At 36.4% G+C, this 19,414-nt stretch overlaps 2 protein-coding genes across 6 annotated transcripts; one reads left to right on the top strand and one right to left on the bottom strand.

Annotated features, from left to right (window-relative positions):
• Positions 1-3: 3 nt before the first annotated feature.
• LOC113773321 (rhodanese-like domain-containing protein 10) lies at positions 4-1,076 on the bottom strand. The gene is made up of 2 exons (XM_027317937.1): positions 535-1,076; positions 4-363 (listed from the first exon to the last, which is right to left on the bottom strand). Exons 1-2 carry the CDS (start codon positions 999-1,001, stop codon positions 162-164), a joined length of 669 nt encoding a protein of 222 aa, XP_027173738.1. The 5' UTR covers positions 1,002-1,076; the 3' UTR covers positions 4-161.
• A 1,135-nt stretch (positions 1,077-2,211) lies between these two features.
• On the top strand, positions 2,212-18,350 carry LOC113773317 (symplekin). Of its 5 annotated transcripts, none has more exons than XM_027317931.1 (28): positions 2,212-2,777; positions 3,275-3,434; positions 4,035-4,127; positions 4,207-4,321; positions 4,434-4,602; positions 4,789-4,948; positions 5,418-5,546; positions 5,712-6,269; positions 6,474-7,046; positions 7,169-7,237; positions 8,045-8,161; positions 8,240-8,476; positions 9,252-9,299; positions 9,381-9,518; positions 9,693-9,857; positions 9,977-10,039; positions 10,136-10,243; positions 10,329-10,412; positions 10,797-10,844; positions 11,718-11,792; positions 12,728-12,838; positions 13,709-13,789; positions 13,871-13,942; positions 14,620-14,664; positions 14,734-14,817; positions 15,776-15,879; positions 15,965-16,191; positions 17,904-18,350. In XM_027317931.1, exons 1-27 carry the CDS (start codon positions 2,563-2,565, stop codon positions 16,155-16,157), a joined length of 4,014 nt encoding a protein of 1,337 aa, XP_027173732.1. In that variant the 5' UTR covers positions 2,212-2,562; the 3' UTR covers positions 16,158-16,191; positions 17,904-18,350. The 5 variants fall into 5 exon arrangements, with proteins under 5 accessions (XP_027173732.1, XP_027173731.1, XP_027173730.1 ...); XM_027317930.1 differs by having other exon boundaries at positions 15,965-16,205; positions 17,380-18,350; XM_027317929.1 differs by having other exon boundaries at positions 2,213-2,777; positions 17,380-18,336.
• The last annotated feature ends 1,064 nt before the right edge of the window (positions 18,351-19,414 follow it).

Below are 19,414 nucleotides of genomic sequence, written 5' to 3'. Positions count from 1 at the left end.
CAATTGGTAAAACCCCGAGCTTATTCCATTTAAGCTCCAGTCATGGAGTAATTGACAAAGGAAGGTTAAAGGGACTGCAGTTTGAGCTACAATGTCATCACTCAATGAGCCAAAAAAAATATATATATAGAATTACAGACAAGGATTTGAAGCCTGTTGGATTAACTTTCTTTTCCCACAGCTTGTAATAGAATAAGTAATTTAAGAAAGTAGTACGAGACACCCCCTATCGTAGCAAATTGCAGCTTCTCAGTTCCTTCAACTGCCGAGAAATCATTATCTGCGGCACGACTAAATCCCCCCGCCAACCATGCCAAGTTCTTGTATCCTTCTCCATGTAATCTTGAAGCGGCCATCATAGACCTGATGGTGCAAATTTGAATCAGTACTCGGTAATATGTCAAGTTCCCTTTTCCCAGCACAAATATATATATATATATATGTATTTCACATCCACAATGAATAATGATGGCCTTAATTTCCAGCTAGTTTTACTCTATATTTCACATCCACAACGAAAATGCTACTTATTACCTTAGACCTTCTCCACATGCTAAGATAATCTTGGCATCCTTATCAGGAAGTTCTCTCTCCACTTGCTTGACAAAGTCGGGATTAATCATGGTCAAGTCTTGGCCAGTCCAGAGTCCGATGTAGCCAAAATGTACCCACTTCTTGAGGAGAGTTATGGGGCTGTTGTCCATGTCCTTGACAAACAACGGCACATGAACTGACCCTGCAACGCGTGCCTTCTGTCTCTCCCACTCCGGCCTAACGTCCAGCAATGCATAGCCTTCCGACTCTATGACCGCGGCAGCATCTTTTGGCAATATGGGACGCACTTCGCCCGACTGTATCAGCTGCAGAGCCTTCCCGGAAACTGCATTCACTCTGATTCTTTTCAAACGTCGAGAGTTGGTGTAGACTGGTAACTTGGGCTCTTTGTCATGCTCGCACTTCACAGAGGAACCCTGGAGCTGCAGGGTCAGTTGAATTGCCATTCCCAGTTCTCTTATCTTGAGCCAGAGCAGTTTTACTCGTTTTGGAAGTCTATCCTGAATGATTAATTGGTCCCCTCGCAAGGATGGACCTGGAGGCTGGAGCCCGCCCTCAATTGTGATGTTTTGCTTGTTCTTAAAATATGTGTTGTTAGGGGAAATAATGTGGTTGTGTTAACAACAAATAAACAGGAATTAAAACAATTTACAAACGACAATAAAAGCTTACCTCCTTTTGTTATTTAAATGGTTATGATTTGAGGTTGGCGACAACTGATTATTCTAACAAGTGCCTAGCACGAGGTTTTAGTTGTTATTTATTTATTTATTTATTTTTGGTAAGTATATGATTAAAGCCAAAAGGTTTATAAAAATATAGGAGATAGTAAATGTAAGTGTGTATATTTAAAATATTATCTTTATGTATTAAATTAAAAGTTCACTAGAAGGCATTTACAAAAATCCTTTGGAAATTTAGGGTGGGGTAAAGAGTGGATCATAACAAAATTGATGATGATATAAACATTTATAGATAAAAACTAACTCGAGCATTTATCTTTTTTATTAGTTTGGATTATAGTTAGTAAAATACAAAAATGGTAAAATACGAGTGTTATACATATGCAAAATACTTTTTAGAAGTATGATTAAAAATTTGGGGTAAAAAATATCTTCAACAAAATTGTATATATAAAAATTCATAAGTGAATAATACGAATATATTTGAAAATTACGGAACTAAAGCAGCGATAAATTTTGCAATGATTTTCCAAAGATTATACTATATTTATACTAATTTAAAACCTTTTTATTATTGTATGAGTTGTTAAATTTATTAAATCTAGATCATTTTATTACTCTTACCTCTCATTTGGTACGCAAGAACGTACTTCTCATGAAATTATAAGATCTACAAGAATTATAATATATGTAGCTCTTATTTTTTTATATATAAAACTTAAAAGGCATGCCATTATCCTTACTAAAATTTTAAAATATTTAAAAAAAATTGAAGTATCATTCGTGGTTCACTATGTGTTTTAAATAATTCGTGGTATATGCGAATATTTTTCGGAGCATTTTTATGGTGTACAAAATATGAAATTTTTGTGAATAATAGATACAAACATGTATTATACGAATATTTACTAACTAGGGCTTGGATGGGAAAAACATCATACGCCAGTGACGCGACGGGGCAGGCGTTTCAAAGCCAGTTTGGTAGGCAAACTGCTAGTCTCGGCTCTCGAGTAGCCATTGAGGGCGCAAACGAATCAACCAAATACTACGGAATACCCAGGCAAGGTTTGTTAAGACGACCAAGAGTAGAGTTTCGTTTCAGACAAGTGAGGAGTGAGGACCTTGGTCCGCTAATCACTCTCCCGCAAAAAGGTTAATTCCCATTCACATCCAACTTATACCAAGTTTCAAACCTCCCACTGCGCTCTCCCTCCGTTCTCCCGTGATTCTAGGCGTCTTCTAATTCACGTTTCTCTGGGCAGAATCAGTGAGACCATCGTTGTAGATGACGTTCTATGGATTAGGGTTTTTTTCTTCGTAAGCAATGGTAGGAATAATGGCGACAGTTTCCAGAGACAAAATCTCGAGTCTCATAAACTCGGTGAAGTTTGACGCTGATATTCCTTCGAAGCTGGAACACTTACGCTCGCTGAGCGACGAACTCTCGAATGCCGATTCTGTCTTGCTCTCCAAGTTTCTCTCCCCTCTTCTGGACCTCCTCTCGGACCGCTTCAGTCCCGTTCGTAAATTCACTGCTGAGTAAGAAATCTTTGTATGTGCGGATGCTTGAAAGGTGTTATGCTCGTGTTCGATTTAATGAAATTGGAGGAAATGCAGGACATTTGTCTAAAGAAACATCTGGAAGTTATTTATAACTGAAATGTTGCTCAACTTTTTTTTTTTTTTTTTCAAGTGAAGGTCTTAGACTAAGACAAATTGACCTTAGAATGTAATTCTTTTCCTTTACTCAGTCCATGCTGCCACTTTAGCATCTGCTACCAGTTTTCATTCATTTTTTGTTACGAGTTGGTCCTCTATAGGATTTTGCATGCGTGGTTCATTGGCAGAATTATGATGACATTGACATAGACGAATTAGGGGTGATATTGGTAGGTTAGGACTCGCATGATGTGATAAGCTGGATTCATATCTTGAGCCAGTGCTGGAGACTTGATTGGCCTGTAAAAGGTTTCCTGTCAAAGGAGGTTAAAGTACTAGACGAGTAATGTGTTTGTGTTGGATTCTTTCCGCTGTAGGATGATTGGCGACATTGGATTGAAGTTTGCAGAATCCATACCTGAAATGGTACCTGTATTAATACCTGTGTTGAAGGATGATACCCCAGCGGTTGCTCGACAGGCTATTAGGTGTGGTATGGAGATTTTTCGCTATGTTCTATTCAAAGTTGCGCTCCAGGTAAATTGGAATTGTATGGGCACACCATTGAGTTTAGATATTTGTCCCTTGCTTGTGGAAGACCTTGATTTAGTTAATTTTTTCGCAGTGCTATGATAGTTGGTCCTACAGTTGCTCGCATTGTCTATCTTCTACCTTGTGGAGATTTTCCTGTCCTCCCATGTCCTCTGGCTTTTATTTCATATGACTTGTTGTTCATTACCATTTTGTATGTGCTGTTCGGTTCAGTGATAGACTCCAAACACTATGATGCATGGCTTTGATGTTTTATACTTCCGCTTTTGAAACCAATAGTCTACTGCTTGGATGGGATAAGTTTATTGCCTATATTTTGCAGATCTTAATTTTGTTTCCTCAGGATATAGGCATGCATATAAGAAGATATTAAAATGAAACAAAAAAAAAAAGAAAAGAAGGTAAGTTTGTGTAAGCATTGTCATTGATTTTATTATTCTCTATATTTTATTTTGTCGTACCCGTAATTTTTTGTCTGCTGAGCTCGTTTTAATCACTTATTTGCTGAAAGAAGTCTTCCTCTTGCTGAATCTTCTGTTCTTGAGTAAAATGTACGTATTGCATATTCTTTTGTGTACTTTGCAGGGAATGTATTCAAACGAGTTGGATACTTCTCTGGAATCATCTTGGTCATGGATGCTAAAGTTTCGCGATGAGATATGCTCGTTGGCATTTAAGGTAAATGAGACTCTAGAAACATGGGATGCACCTATCTAGCCTCTGTGCACTGTTTAACTTGTTCCTATAAAATCTTTAGCCAGGAAGTGATGGGAGAAGGTTGCTTGCACTGAAGTTTATGGAAACAGTTGTTCTACTCTATACACCTGATCCTAATGGCTCCTCAGATCCACCTGCTGATCTAGATTCAGAAGGTACTTTAGATATGCATCTTTTCGGTATGCATTTGCTCCTTAGCCTATCCCTGAAGGCATTTCTTAAGTTACTAAATATGTATTTCTTCTGAAACCTTCTCACCTTCTGCAGCCAGTGTTAAAGAATTTAACATAACATGGCTTCGAGGGGGTCATCCTATACTAAATATTGGAGATTTGTCAATTGAAGCAAGTCAGAGTTTGGGTCTGCTGCTCGATCAGTTGAGATTTCCAACAGTAAAGTCACTGAACAACTTGATTATCATTATGCTTATCAACAGGTAGTTCTTATATCTTACTTTGCTTCAGTTTTGTAATTTTAAATTTCTGTAACTTTTTTTCCTCTTTCACTTCATATTCGTCTCTCAATGTGTGTGCGTGCATGCATGCATCTTTGTTTGTCTGGCTGTCTCTCACTTTTCATTTCTTCTCTTTAACTGCTGTTTCGTTTTGTCATTTTCCAACAGTCTCTCTGCAATTGCAAGTAAAAGGCCTGCATTTTATGGACGTATTCTGCCAGTTTTACTTGGTTTGGACCCTTCAAGCTCCAGTGGCAAAGGGGTGCATCATGCTTTGAAGAGTGCCTTCCTCTCTTGCTTGAATTGTACTCATCCGGGTGCTGTCCCGGTATTTAATTTCAATTTTTATTTTTGAAATGAGCATTCTTGAGTCTCTTGATTGGGATCATTTTTTTTAGTTATGACTTTTTCAGATGTAAATACATTCATGAGTCTTATTCTTCTACTTTTATCGTGTCTCAGTGTTGTCCTGTTTTGTTAATTTTACTGATTTCATGTTCATACCGATTCACTGATTACTTAGCCGTACAATATTGGGTAATAGGCAGTACAGTGAAATGTATAGCGTGAAACCTGCTGCATGTACTCTCTCTCCCTATATATATGTATCATTCTCTCTCCTCAGCCATCAATACTGAAATGGTTCAGTGCTCAAGACTGAAATTCTCTTGACTTTTCTCTTCCTGTTCATTTGGATTAGGATGTCTTCTCAAGTAGTTTTTCAGGTGAATTTGTTTACAGACTTGTGGCTTTGATTTTGAGCATCACTAACTTTAATTGACTCTTTGACTTTTCAGTGGCGTGATCGCTTAATTGATGCTCTGAGAGAATTAAAAGCTGTAGGAGTGGCAGAACATGCTGCTATAGAACTAGCTTCACAAAATAGTGGAAGTTTAGAGAGGAAAAATGATTCTTTAATAACCCAGGTATGTGTTTTGTTGGCTGTAGCCGTGTTTGACTATAGTTAATAACATCTTTATGTTTCTGCATATGTATATTAGTACATAAAAGTAGACTTAAAATCAATCTTTATGGACTGCATTCTTTCTTTCCTTTTTTCAACACTTATTTCTAGGATCAAATTTTTATAGGATCGAAAACCTACAAGCAAGGCCCTTGATGATATATGCAATGACGCCAGCAGGAAAAGAACAGGAATGGAAGAAAGTACTGATCTACTTGAGGATAAAATGTCTGTAAAACGCATGAAATCTGTGCCTGTCACCTCTGATGGATCAACAAATGATTTAAGTTCTGACCAGGGCAGAGTTCCTTCTGGTGGATCTGGGGCTTGTAAAATGGAAGAAGACAGTGGCCCTGTCCAACAACTTGTTGGTATGTTTGGTGCATTGGTTGCTCAAGGAGAAAAAGCTATTGCATCATTAGAGATTCTCATCTCTAGTATATCAGCTGACTTGCTTGCTGAAGTTGTAATTGCTAACATGCGAAATTTTCCTTCAAATCGCCCTCAAATTGAAGGAGATAATGAGCAGTTGTTTGGCAGAGGGTCTTGTCCTGGCATGTCAGGAAGCAATTCTGAGTTTGATAATTTAACATTGCTTCTCACCAACATTCTTTCACAATCTAGTGCTGTCCCACAGAAAGATAGTGGGATGGATTCTCTACCTTCTGCAGCAAATGAGCTTGAGGTGCTTCTGAATCCTCAGTCTGTTTTTCTCTTTTCTTTTTTTGGTATCATTCAATCTGCAACCCTACTTCTCTTATGATGGCCATTTGACTCTGTCTAGAATCTGTTTTTTAACCATCAGTTCTTTATAATTTCTCCACAAACTGCTTTTGTGTTGATTCTGATTGGGCATCATTATTTAAGATCAATATCCCCTTAACTGCAGCTAAGAGGGACCTCGGGTAATACTGATGTCCCTGGTATGAGCTATGTGATGGAAGAGGCTTCAGTGCCTACAACTACTCCAGCTTCTTCAGGTGGACATGTCCCATGTGACACAGAGAATGGTGGTTCAGGGACGCCCTCTGATGTTATTGATGTTGGGAATGAAGAGAGTGAGATACCTGGTCTAGATTTACCAGTTCCCAAGGATGAATTAGTTATTACTTCTTTGGGTTCAACTGAATTGAAGGATGCAAGTCAAGAACAAGTTAGTAGTCTAGCTAGGTCATCACTAGAATTACTTCCTTCAGTGTCAACTGATAGGTCTGAGGAACTTAGCCCTAGAGCTACAGTCACAGACCTAAGCTGTGTCAACTCCTTAAGTGCAACTTCTTCTGGGTTATCGACACAGTTGCTTTTGCCCAAGATTTCTGCCCCGGTTATAAGTCTTAGTGATGACCAGCTAGATAACTTACAGAAGCCGATTCTCTTGCGCATAACTGATACTTACAAGCAAATAGCTACCGCTGGAGGTTCTCAAGTCTGCCTTTCTGTACTTGCTTATTTAGGAGTTAAGGTACTGTGCCTAAGATTTCTTTGTCTGATATATGTTCTTATAATGGTTGTAGTAAGAAGTGCTAGATGTTGTTCTTGAAAACAAAAGGTGCTCAAGATTGTTTCATGTGCTTCTTGATGCAGTTTCCATTGGATTTAGAGCCATGGAAGTTACTACAAACACATATACTGTCTGACTATGTAAATCATGAGGTAATCATACCTTTTGTTGATATATTCGGTTTGTATGTGTCTGGAGACAGATTGGTTCTTGAAATGTTGCACTCTTTTCATTATGCTGTCCTCACTTCGAAAAGCAGATGGCTTGAAGCCATACAGCATATGATTTTTGTTTTTAGGCTGTTATTCCATTGGCACTTTATAACTAGTGATTCTTGCTTGCAAGTTTCTCCAATCTTTACATCAATCACCTTTCCACTTCCTATTCTATGGGCATTAATGATGCAACATGATTTAAATGCATTGCAAATTTTTATAGGTTATTCTTAAGAGACTTCTCACCAAACATTGGAAGTTGTAAAGAATGTATTCAATGATCTTTGAAGAACTTTTCTTTTTCTCTTACCTTTTCTTTGTTTGATTGGAAAGCAGGTACTTTAACCAAGGCCTTATATGGAATATCAGTAATTGGTCATTAACTTTAGTTAAAGGCTGTGTAGCATAGGTGGTATATGCAGTTCAGTGCATCTATTGGTTGTCACTTCTGTCAATCTTCATAAGCCTTCTTTGTTTGGTTGGCTACTCAAATTTTGCTTTGTGGCTTGTACTTTATCTCAACTTTTAGCATGTTCTAATATTCTGAAAACTTATCGAAATTTTTTAGTATGTTTATATGCAAATTTACATGTGATCTCTAGCATAGAATAGTCATAAATTTTTCCATTTCCTCCTTTCCAGATATTTTAGCTGTAAAAATTATTTCCATACCTTTTGGTGTCTGCCTTTGTATTTGCAATATTAAAGTTTCTAGTAAGATGGCTAACCAGTGGAAGTTGTCAGGGGCACGAGTTGACTTTGCGTGTCCTCTACAGGTTATATGGTGAAGCAGAAGAGGACCACGACTTTGTTTCCTCAACCACTGCTAAATCTGTATATGAGATGTTTCTTCTTACCGTGGTATGTGATCTTTTCTACCTCTTTGGCCTAAGTGAATGGTAGCTATTTATACCATCTTGTTTATCTTCTAAAATGCAGGCAGAAACATTAAGGGATTCTTTTCCATGGCCTGACAAATGTCTAAATAGATTGCTTGTTGAAGTTCCTTACCTGCCCGATTCCATTTTGAAATTGCTTGAGGGCATGTGTTCCCCTGGTGGCAGTAACAAAGATAACAACAATCCGGAACGAGTTCGGCAAGGTCTTAGTATTGTATGGAGTCTGATTTTGTTGAGGCCTCCTATTCGAGATGCCTGCCTAACAATTGCTTTGAAGGTTTTTCTCTTCTATTGTAACATTATTAGTTTTGCTTTAATATATGCTTCAATGGTTTCCTAATTTATCTTGTTCAAAGTTCTATGAAAAGATTTATGACTTGTATATATGCAGCTCTTTTGTCATGGGCTTTTGGCTTGTAAATGACTTATTTTAACCTTCTTTGCTTTTTTATAATGGAAAATGTTGAAATATGTTTGTAATTATGCTATAATTGATAGAACAGCTCATTATCTCAAAGAAGAATATTGGACAAAGCTGTGCTCAAGTATAATTAGAGGACATCTATTGGCTAAGGATCCATGGCTTAATAAAGCTAACCACACAGTTATCTCTCTCATGCTTTGTTATGTACTTATTTTGTACCTTTTCTCCCCTTTCTTTTGTTGAAAAGCAGAGTGGTGTTATAAAGAAGCGAAGGTGTTGGTTAATTAGAAGTTAAAATTTCTTACTAAATATGTGTATGTGGTGTAGGATTGGAGAGTGATAACTCTTTTTAAAAGTTCTCTTTAAATTTATTGATTGAGGGGGCGGTTGTATGTTCTACTTGTGCTTGTCTTCTCATTCACTTGAATTTGCTTGATAGTGAAATTGCTGAGTTTAGGGTATTGGGTTTATGAAGCTATTGTGCACATCCTTTAGAAATAGTCCTTTATTTCAAGCTGAAGAGCTTCTCATGAAATCTGAACGGTATTCAGGTTATTTTATTTAGGAGGCTACTAACTATCCTTAAGTTCTTCAGTTCTGACTTGGATTTTATTTTGATTTCTGATAGAGTGCAATTCATCCGGTTGAAGAAGTGCGAGATAAGGCCTTACGTCTGGTATGCTTTGCTCAAGTCACTTTGAATTGAATTTATATTTGTTGCATATTATGTTCGTTTATATTGCTTCTATGTTTACAGGTGGTGAACAAGCTTTATCCTCAGCCTTCAATGTCACGGCAAATAGAAGCTTTTGCCTGGGAGGTGTTGGTATCAGCTGCAAATGCCAATACTGCACTGGAGTCATGTGATGCTGATGGAGCTAATGCTGAATTTAAGGTCTTGCTTTTGAAAATGGAAAAGTGATTTCACGATTTAAATGCAGCTATTTTGTTTGACTTGCATTGCATTTTTGTTGAACAATTATCTAATTCTGCAAATTTTGAATTAATGATTAAATAGCTTGCTTGTGTTGGAGTAATTTGATGATGTGTAGAAGCCATTTTTATTCAGGATTCTGATATGGGAAAACCATCAAATGAACTTCCTGTTGTTGGTACCTCTTCCAAAGGGTTATCAGCAGTCACCGATTCATTTTCAATATCTGAAAGTATATCGTCCTCCTTACTAGCTGAGGGGCAGCGACGCATGGCTCTGTATTTTGCAATTTGTACAAAGGTGTAAACTTAGTTTCGTTTCAAAAATTGCGCCACAGAAATGAACTCTATGTGAGTATATTATAGATTGTTATACGTCTCTTCTTACACTCATTGTACGTATTCAATTTTGATGCACAGAATCACTCCCTCTTTCGCCAAATATTTGTTATTTATGAGAGTACATCCAAGGCTGTAAAGCAGGTTTTGTACAATCTCAAACTAATATATTATAATTAGGCATTTTGTGTACTTTTTAACAAATTTATTTAGATGTTCTGACCCAATTGTGTGTTACAGGCAGTATTACACCACATCCCAAAGCTTGTTCGAGCAATTGGCCCGTCGCCTGAGCTTCTTCAAATCTTACCTGATCCACCAACTGGAAGCATGGAGCTTGTGATGCAGGTTTTTAGATTTGTGAATATTCTTAATTATAGAGTACTGAGTAATAATTTTTATAAAGTACGGCTCAGTCTTGATGATCTTCCAGGTTTTACACACATTGATAGATGGGACAACGCCTTCCTCGGAATTGTTATCTACCATTAAGAAGTTGTATGATACTAAAGTAAAGGTGTAGAATTTAGCTCTTTTCCTAGTTACTTCTAATCTGAATTCTTCTTGTTGCTGTTTTATTTATTTCTTCTTTTTCTTCTAAGGTGGGGGAGTTGGGTGATAGGGTTGGTCAAAAGTTGGAATTCTTTGAGTATATACAGAGAAATAGCTCAATCCTTGTACTTTACATTTGCAATTCTGCTTTGTTAAAGAGGGACATGTGCACACTAATGGCATGGTAGCATTTCCCACATTTTAAATGTGTTAATTCACTGGTGATTGCATACTATAAACTTTATAAGTACATTTAGTGCTTTATCCTTCTCTGTTGAGATGCCCTTTTTAGATAAGTGATTTTTGCCTTCACTCTGTCACTTTGCTGATTTTTCCTATCTTTATACAGGATGTAGAGATTCTAATTCTCATACTGCCATTTTTGCCAAAAGATGAGGTCTTAATTTTCTTCTTTACATTCTGATTTCTTTTTCTTCCATTTCATATTTATGCAGAGTTTACTTTTATTTATGGCCCTTTGGAATTGCCTACTTGAATAACTTTAAGTAATTCGAGTATTTTAACATACTTTCTTTTTACAGATCTTGCAGTTAGACACGGGATCAGTTATTTTTATCTGGGTCTATGTACCCAAATGAGATCCTTTACCTTTAAATGTCAGCTAACTACCACATGGCATATGTATTAATCACCAGGACAAATCTCTGTAACCACTAGTGATAGAATTTGAACTTTGGTCTGGCTTTTTTGTATGAGATTAATAGCTGTGTGTTATTTGGAGCTTAGTCATGTATTAATCAGATGATTTGTAGTGTATCATACATGTGATATTTATGTAAGATATGCATTGAAACCAAGAAAATTAAATTTTGATGTGAAACCATCATCTAATAAGATGCAAGATTTGCTCATAAGCTATACAACTATATTCTAAGATATGCTTGGGAAATTATTAAAGATGTTTTAAATTATTAATATTGACCTGTCAAAAATATCACGACTAAATTTGGTAGTAATCAGATTCATTCTCTGTGTGGGCGTCTGTGTCTCTCCAATTTTTTTTTGGTTTGGTCAATTGACTTAGTTACACTGGAATTGAGAAGATTAGAATCAGGGTAGTGTATGAACATGTATGACTTTCATGGAAGGCTTTGTTTTATGGTCTACTAGCTTATGCAATGCAAAGTGTCCATCAAGCTGTTATAGATAGAGACATAGAAATTGTGATAATACCATATATATTTTCTCCCTAGTGACTTGAATTTTGCCTTTTGTGCTTCCCTATAACTGGTTATCTTCTATTTTGAAGGTTTTGGCAATGTTTCCACATCTCGTGAATTCCCCATTGGAGAAGTTTCAGCTTGCCCTTGCACGTGTGCTTCAGGTATTGGTGATTTTTTTTGTTATGTTTCTGCTGTTTTGGTTCTATGTTGTTCTTGTACATCTCTATCTTTTTGATAAGTGGTATGAGTTCATTCTAAACCACCCATTTAATGGGTAGCTTTCTGAAAGAAAAGGAGAGAAAAAAGTGCTTGTGCGCAGGTACGTAATGTTTCTTCAAGTCAAACTCGCCCTTGAGCGATTATTAAATTGAAGCTTTTCATGACACTTAGGCCTTGTTTGGACAGCAATTTTCCAAAGAAAAATTGCTACGTTTTCCGTGAACATATTTCCCAATCACCTTTTTACCTCACATATATCAAATTGCTAGTGTCATTTTTCTACAAAAAATCCAAAAAAATGCAATCCAAACAAAGCCTTAATTTTCCGTTAGCAATCATGATTAGTAGTGGTTGGCATTTTTTTTTTTAGTTTTAATTTCTTAGATATTCTGTCTTTGTTCATTCAAGAAGTCATAACATTATGAGCTGGTTTAGTAATCATCTAAATGCATTGAACTTTTTCTAGATAATCTAATTAGTTTAGGGATTTTTTTGCGATAACTACTTTCCTACTCTGATAGTGTATACATCCAGGTTTGCATGTGTTATGCATCCAGGTTTGCTAGTGTGTACGTTGTTAGTGTACGAAAGACTCCTTTTTTTAACACATGATATTTACAGTTTTCTTATCTTTATCCTCAGAATCTGGTCGTGCAAGTGTGAACTTTCCTTTAATAAATATGTTGGAGACTTTTTCATATTTATACCCTGGATGTGTTACATTTTGGATCATTTCTCTTGGCTGTATCTTGGATTTAACCTAGAATTTACTATCTGACCCTTGTCTTAGTACCTTTTTGGGTGATTTTTGAATTGGTTGTTTCTTCCATATGGCTGTTAATTTTACTATGCCACCATTATGTAATGATTTTGACAGCAACAATTTGAACAGGGGTCTTCTAGTTTCTGTCCGGCAATAACTCCAGCTGAAGCTTTGATTGCAATCCATGGAATTGATCCAGAAAGAGATGGGATCCCTTTGAAGAAGGTGCGGAAGCTTATACTTTTCTTGCATGATTTACAATACAGTTCCTGGCAGCATCAGTTCATCACCTTGGCTTTAGGACCCCATATGTGAATCATATTTTGTTCTACCATGTGTTTAGATGCTTAGTCATGCTGTTGTGGTCTTTTTGTCATTTTTGTTCTGGTTAAGGGCATCATAGAAAATCTTTGAGACCCACCCTATCTGAAAATAGCAGCACATTAGTCACATGATATTAGGCTGAGTTTCAGTCTGCAAGAACATCACACAACTAATTCCCTGGACCGTTTAAAACAAGCCTAAAGTAACATCAAATATCCATGGTGTCTCTTGGATGTTATAGCATAGTATTTAGTGGTAAATTCATCTTTTGCACATCCAATGCACACATTCGGTTGATATACTGTTGCACTTATCTGGTGAATAATCCTAAAATGCCTTTCTGTTCTGAGTTATGGTAACTTTTTCTTTTAATTCCTATATAAGCTCTTTTTGTTATTTGTTGTACTATTACCATATATGCTATTCCATATAGGGTAACCTTTCCCACAAAATACAAACACTGCCTTAAAAGTGGAAACTTCTTACCTGCAAATTGCACTTTCTTTGACAGTAAATATCAGTATTTTTCTTCCAACCAAAAAGAAAAAAAGAACTATTCTATTTTTCTATCCTCTTCCTCAATCCTGTATTATTTTGCTAGTCAGGGTATGCTGTTTATCTATGTAAGGGAGATTCCTATCTTTGTCTATTATTTTACAAGCTTTACATCTGTTCCTCATACCTTCAAAACTCAAAAAAAGGACATTTTCCAATACTGCCCTAGCCTATCTGAATAAAGTTGCTTACTGAAGAACATCTTTCTAAGAACAGGTTACGGAAGCGTGTAATACTTGTTTTGAGCAGCGACAGATCTTCACTCAGCAAGTTCTTGCAAAGGTCTTGAATCAATTGGTATGCAGAACTCCTAACTCCACTCCTTTTTTCTTACCCTCCAAACTACGTGGCTTCATTCCTCACTTGATACTGCTGCAGGTTGAGCAGACTCCCCTTCCCCTATTATTTATGCGCACAGTGCTGCAGGCAATTGGTGCTTTTCCATCACTGGTAAGATGATTTTTAGTGATTAAACTGTTGCAGAAAAGTATTTTCTGTATCATATACTCTGCCTGCTGATCTGCAGCTGAATTAACTTGTGTATGATAGTCCCTTTTGAGTAGCCAAGACTTAGGAGTTGATTTCATGTGGGGTCTTGTACACTATATTCAACTACAAAGATTGGTTTTTATTAATATTCAAGTTTGATAGCCCACAAATATTCAAAAAGCATGATAGTTTTAAGCATTTTGCCCACAAGAATGAGCAAATACATTGTGTTTATATCCTTTGAACTTGAGGCATTGTATGTTTATTTGGAATAAACCATGCATTGATTTTTAAGAGTGGTTTGTAATTGTCAAACAACTCAATGAGATTGATGTTGGGAAAAGTGGTGGATACGCTGTGCTGATTATCTTTGTAAATGTAGATCATGTCCAGTGCTGTTCTGACCAGTTCTACCGAGGGATCTTCTATGTGTCCGACTATAATAGCTAAAAACTGAGATCTTCTATGGTTCCAACTATGATATTTTACCTAAAGGATTATTGCTGTGATTTTGTGACTCTAGCTAGAATCTATTATAGGATATGATCCAAAGTCATGGTTAATGTATGATAAGTTCCATCTTTCGTCAAGTATCTCATAATCTCATTGGTGGCTTCCTTACCCTAATTGTGTTTCAGGTGGACTATATAATGGAAATCCTTTCTCGCCTTGTACAGAAGCAGGTAAAAAATTGATCATGGAGTTGTTTCATGTCATTCTTTCTGGGAACTTATTTTCCTGTTGTCTGGCAGATATGGAAGTATCCAAAGCTATGGGTCGGATTCATTAAGTGTGCTTTTTTGACAAAACCAGAATCTTTTGGTGTCTTGCTTCAGGTACTGTTATGTGTAGCAAAACATTAAGTTCATGCTTCATGTAGCTCACTAAACTATATTTTCTTTCAACTAGTAAATTTCTACTTTGCTTTTTTTTTTTTGTCTGTGTGACTAATTAGTGTGTGTTTGGGGGTTATGATAATTAATTTGATCTTGCAGTGCTAAACCAATTGATAAATCTATGTGTTTTATAATTAGCAGATACAGGTATTTTGTTTGTGAATTACCTGCTAATGGTGTGCCATTCCTCATCATCCTCTGATGTACTTGCACAAACTTTATCTTATAAACTTCCTGAGCTGGTCTAGATATATAAAAGATATGGATGTGGCTGACATTCAATGATGAATGATCTGGAAGTGACTGTAATAAGAAGAGTTTTGCCAATTCAGAATTGATTCTGTTCAGTTGTATTATTCTTTTTTTTTGGGGGGGGGGGGGGGGGCGTGGTGGGTTCTAAATCTTGTGCTACATCATGTATTTGACTCTGCATTCTTCAGCTGAGCAGGTTGCTTGTCAGGCTATCAATTTGAACTTTTTTTTGCTAACAAGCCATCTGTTGTAGAATACAAAATTGGAAGAAGAATAGTTACCAACAGCTGAAAAATGATTGTTTACAAATTCGAGTTGCCATATGCTTGATTTTTTCCTCCCCCTGCTTTTGAAGCAGATATTCGCTAAAAGGAAAAAATTTTGAGAAGACAGTATATGTAATAGAGCTCTCCACTGAGATATGGTTCTTCCTTGGCTTCAATTATCTGTATTTTCTTCATATCTTTAAAATGTTGTAGACTCTTGAAGTCTTGACGATTATGCTGAGACTGACCTTTATGGTTATTTAGTAATACTTGAATATTGATTAGTTTGGTCCAATATTTGTAGTTGACTGCAGTGATTTTATCAATTCTTGTCATACTGTGGGCTCTGGATGTGATGTTAGATGCTTTCGCTTTTTCAGCTTCCACCAGCACACCTGGAAAATGTATTACATAGAACGCCAGCTCTAAGGGATCCCTTGATTGCACATGCTAGCCAACCACATATTAAATCATCACTCCCAAGGTTCACACAAGTTACCTCTGTCGTACTTATAAATTACATTTGTACTTATTCTGACTAGGGAATTGAATTGCTGTGTTATGAGCAGGTCTGTACTAGTGGTGCTAGGATTAGCTTCCGACTTTCATAATTCAGATTTGACAAAACCAACCCATTCTGAGACAGGAGAGTTGGGCAAGTCGGAACATACACACTCAAGTCATGCTCAAAGTGAAGAGACTAGCAAGTCTGATAAGGAGGTGGTGACTGACAAGTCAAAGGAATCATCTGATGCAACTTGATCTGAGGAAGATGGCAAGATGTGCCTCTTGCATGGTGCGTGTATTCAGGTTTAAAACCATTTTTCATTTTTCAGTGGTCACTGGTTCATCTACTTCCCTGCACCATTTTTCATTTGCCGCGAATCCAGACAGTTTGCTTGTAAACGTGTATATAATAAAGATGTTTACAAGTTTACTTTGCAATTAGAGTTTCTTCCTTGATTTTTTTTCATTCTGAATGCCACCTAGCGACTTTTGTACAAGGTGCACGTATCTAATAAGGAGTAATCCATAAACATAAATCTGAATATCTATGTCATCCTAAAAATACTGAAAAAGCTACTGTTATCCTCTTAGAGATGAAGTCTAAAATAACTGCAAAGTCCAAAACCCTGTGATTCTTGTTCTCCAACAATCTGTTTATGCTACAAATTTAATTATGGATCTGAGGAGCACAATTTAGGGAGATAACTAATTCTCAAGTTCTGTCAATTCTCAAGTTCTGTCCCCCACCACGAGGGGCCAAGAAATGAATGAAAAGAATATCAAATAATAATGAGGGAAAGTAATCTTAATGCAAGTGTGGCACTTGAATAATGTTGAGATTTCCACATAAAAAATGTCAAGAAACATGTAAAGTAAAGCTTCAAAAATTTGCCATTTTGACATGAAAGGTCAACTGTGACAGTACAAACTCTTAGTGGGTTATAACTTTTACTCTGGTCCTTTTCCTTTCCAACCAAAGATATAAATTCTGTGTTGAAGATAACAATCACGTGGTCGGTTTTGTATTTTGTTATTCAGTAGTCCACTTTTATTGATGATCGAGTTAGTGCTCACTTGTAACATATAATTGCATGATTTGCAGTTTAAAGTGTTACTTGAGAAGAGTAGTTTGTATTGGGACTGTGCTTAGATAGTGCTATGTATGAGCAAGTAGCTATGGTGAGAGATTTTTATCTAGTTAAGGGAAATCAATAAGAAGGAAACAGCTGCATCAAAAGTTTCACTGAGAGAGGTTTAGGGGAGATCATGGACTATAGTTTGGGTGGTACTATAGACAATTTGCTCATAATCCAGCGTTATTGATACTGAATCAGACTAGCATATTGAAATGTTCTCTGGTGAATCTAGTGATGGTTTTGGTACTCAGATTGTATTCTTTTTACTGGTGAAGTTCTATTAGCCTTTATTGCTATTTTTGGTTTTCTAATTGCTGCATGTTCTGCTACCTGCATTACAGTTAATTGCAGCATGCAGGAATCGTGTAAGGCAGGCCAGTTATCCCAAATCTCTGCTTTCTTGTGCTCTGAAAAGTTGTCTGCATTCATTTGGTGATAAGCTCAAGATCTGCAGCTATCTGTTGGCTCAATCTGTTGATTGGATCTTGAATTTTATCTGGAACATCTCTAATAGGGGTGAAGAAGAAACATGTGGCTAGGGAAATGCAAATCTTTATAATGGTTGGTAGAATTTCTTTTGGTTGACTTGCATGGTTTAAATCTAATGTCGCTAGATATGTGGACTACTGCTACTTGAATTCCCAGAGTTTTAGATGCTGTGGGATGTAGTCCAAGCGGTCAATCTTACAGCACATCAGCCTTGTTTCTTGAAATTATCTCTATGCTGCTTCCCCCTAAATGCTCTGAATGTTTTATGATTGCTGTTCCAGTGCTCGAGGAAATTAAAAAAAGAGCTGCATCATTTTCTGTTCTTTATGAAAATTGATGGCTGCTCACATGTATTTGGGAAATTAACTTCTGCCAGATAATGATTATTAGTTATCTCGGATTTGGGACAAAGTTCTACAACTTCTGCTTGCAGTTTTGCCGGAGCAGTGTAGGGTTGCATATCAAGAGCGAATTCTCTCGCTCATCAGTCCAGCCAAGTGTTAGAAACGCTGTTGTGGTCATTCGGCAATCAGCTTTGTTTTCTTCACGTGATGTTACAAATCCAGCTGCATTCTGTAGGCTTGTTTTTGGATAGATAGGCCCTGTTTAATGGGAATCACTTGGGCAAACTGGGTTTAAGCATATGGCACACGTATGATGCTTTTATGCGCGTGTATTTTTTGTGGGCTGTGTATTGTGTTAGAAGTGAAACTTTAGCCACCTAAAATTTTCCTTTGGTTGGCAAGATCACTTGACCTTGCTAACAGATTACATCTTACGAAGAAATAAATGATGACATGCCTCTTCAATTGAGATGTTTTCAGAAGGTGTCGTTCAGGACAACTCTGCTGCTGCTCGGAGCATATTAGCAACCATGCCTTCGCTAAAATCTTCTTATCTCAACGAAATAGTCCGCAGTTGCAAGTACGCTGATCTGGAACCTCTAAATTATGCTTTAAGCAAGGATTAATGTCATAAAATTTTTCCTACACAAGTAAATAAAAGTTGTGTCTCATCAATCTATCGTGAATGCACCAGGCACACTATGATCTAAGATCACAAAAAAAAAAATGTAAACATTCGGAATTTTAAGAAATCGGGAGAGATCAGGAATAAAATTATGATTATATTGAGAAATTGATTTACATTTAAACACTACATATTCATAACTCTCCAAAATTACCATGTCTGTGATCTTGATGTTTTCCTTGTCATACTTGAATGTGAAATTCTAGCAGAGATTTCTCTCTATTGATCTTTTCATTTATTTATATCTAAATCCATATAATATTAGAAAATTATGTAATTGTATCATTAGTTTTCTTTGATCTGTAGATCAATATAGTACAAAATGATTTTTTTAGAATATTTTGATATTCAATTTACATGAAATATTTGAACGGTGAAAAATGGGCCAAAATTGTGAAAATTTTGCAATGATTAATTAGACAGCAGAACCAACTTGGTCTATTTTTTGTATGAAATTTTATGTATAACTAATACAAGTAGTGAAATATATTACAAATGATATTAATTTTTGAAAAGTGTTGTGAAACTAATAAAATAAACTCCCAAAGTAGGGATTGAAATAGTAGAGTGAGAAGAAGAGATATTATTATATTTACTGATCAAAGTACTTCCAGGTTTCAATGTTACAAGGTTACAAATGCAGTAGGATTCACCCCTATATATAGGTGATCCAAGATCAAAGGTACATGAACCCTATTAAGTACTAATACATGAATTTAGTACATCAAGTACATCCATAAATGAGTTCATCCAATGTACCAATGAATCTAGGGTGAATACATGTGACTATCATCTTGAGAATACAAACGGACATCTTCATCTTGTAATCCTTCTTGAGAATATCAACGGACAGCCACA

This window comes from Coffea eugenioides, chromosome 6 (genome assembly GCF_003713205.1).
Source record: "Coffea eugenioides isolate CCC68of chromosome 6, Ceug_1.0, whole genome shotgun sequence".
Lineage (NCBI taxonomy): Eukaryota > Viridiplantae > Streptophyta > Magnoliopsida > Gentianales > Rubiaceae > Coffea > Coffea eugenioides.
The sequence above is the reverse complement of the archived record's forward strand: the minus strand, read 5'-3'. Positions and strand labels throughout refer to the sequence as shown.

Excerpts from the sequence above, each read along its gene's own strand:
- LOC113773321 (XM_027317937.1), bottom strand. The coding sequence starts at position 1,001 with ATGGCAATTCAACTGACCCTGCAGCTCCAGGGTTCCTCTGTGAAGTGC. Across the intron at positions 364-534 it reads GCATGTGGAGAAGGTCTAAG|GTCTATGATGGCCGCTTCAA; the intron begins GTAATAAGTAGC and ends TTGCACCATCAG.
- LOC113773317 (XM_027317931.1), top strand. The coding sequence starts at position 2,563 with ATGGTAGGAATAATGGCGACAGTTTCCAGAGACAAAATCTCGAGTCTC. Across the intron at positions 7,238-8,044 it reads CTGACTATGTAAATCATGAG|GGGCACGAGTTGACTTTGCG; the intron begins GTAATCATACCT and ends GGAAGTTGTCAG. Across the intron at positions 9,300-9,380 it reads GAGATAAGGCCTTACGTCTG|GTGGTGAACAAGCTTTATCC; the intron begins GTATGCTTTGCT and ends CTATGTTTACAG.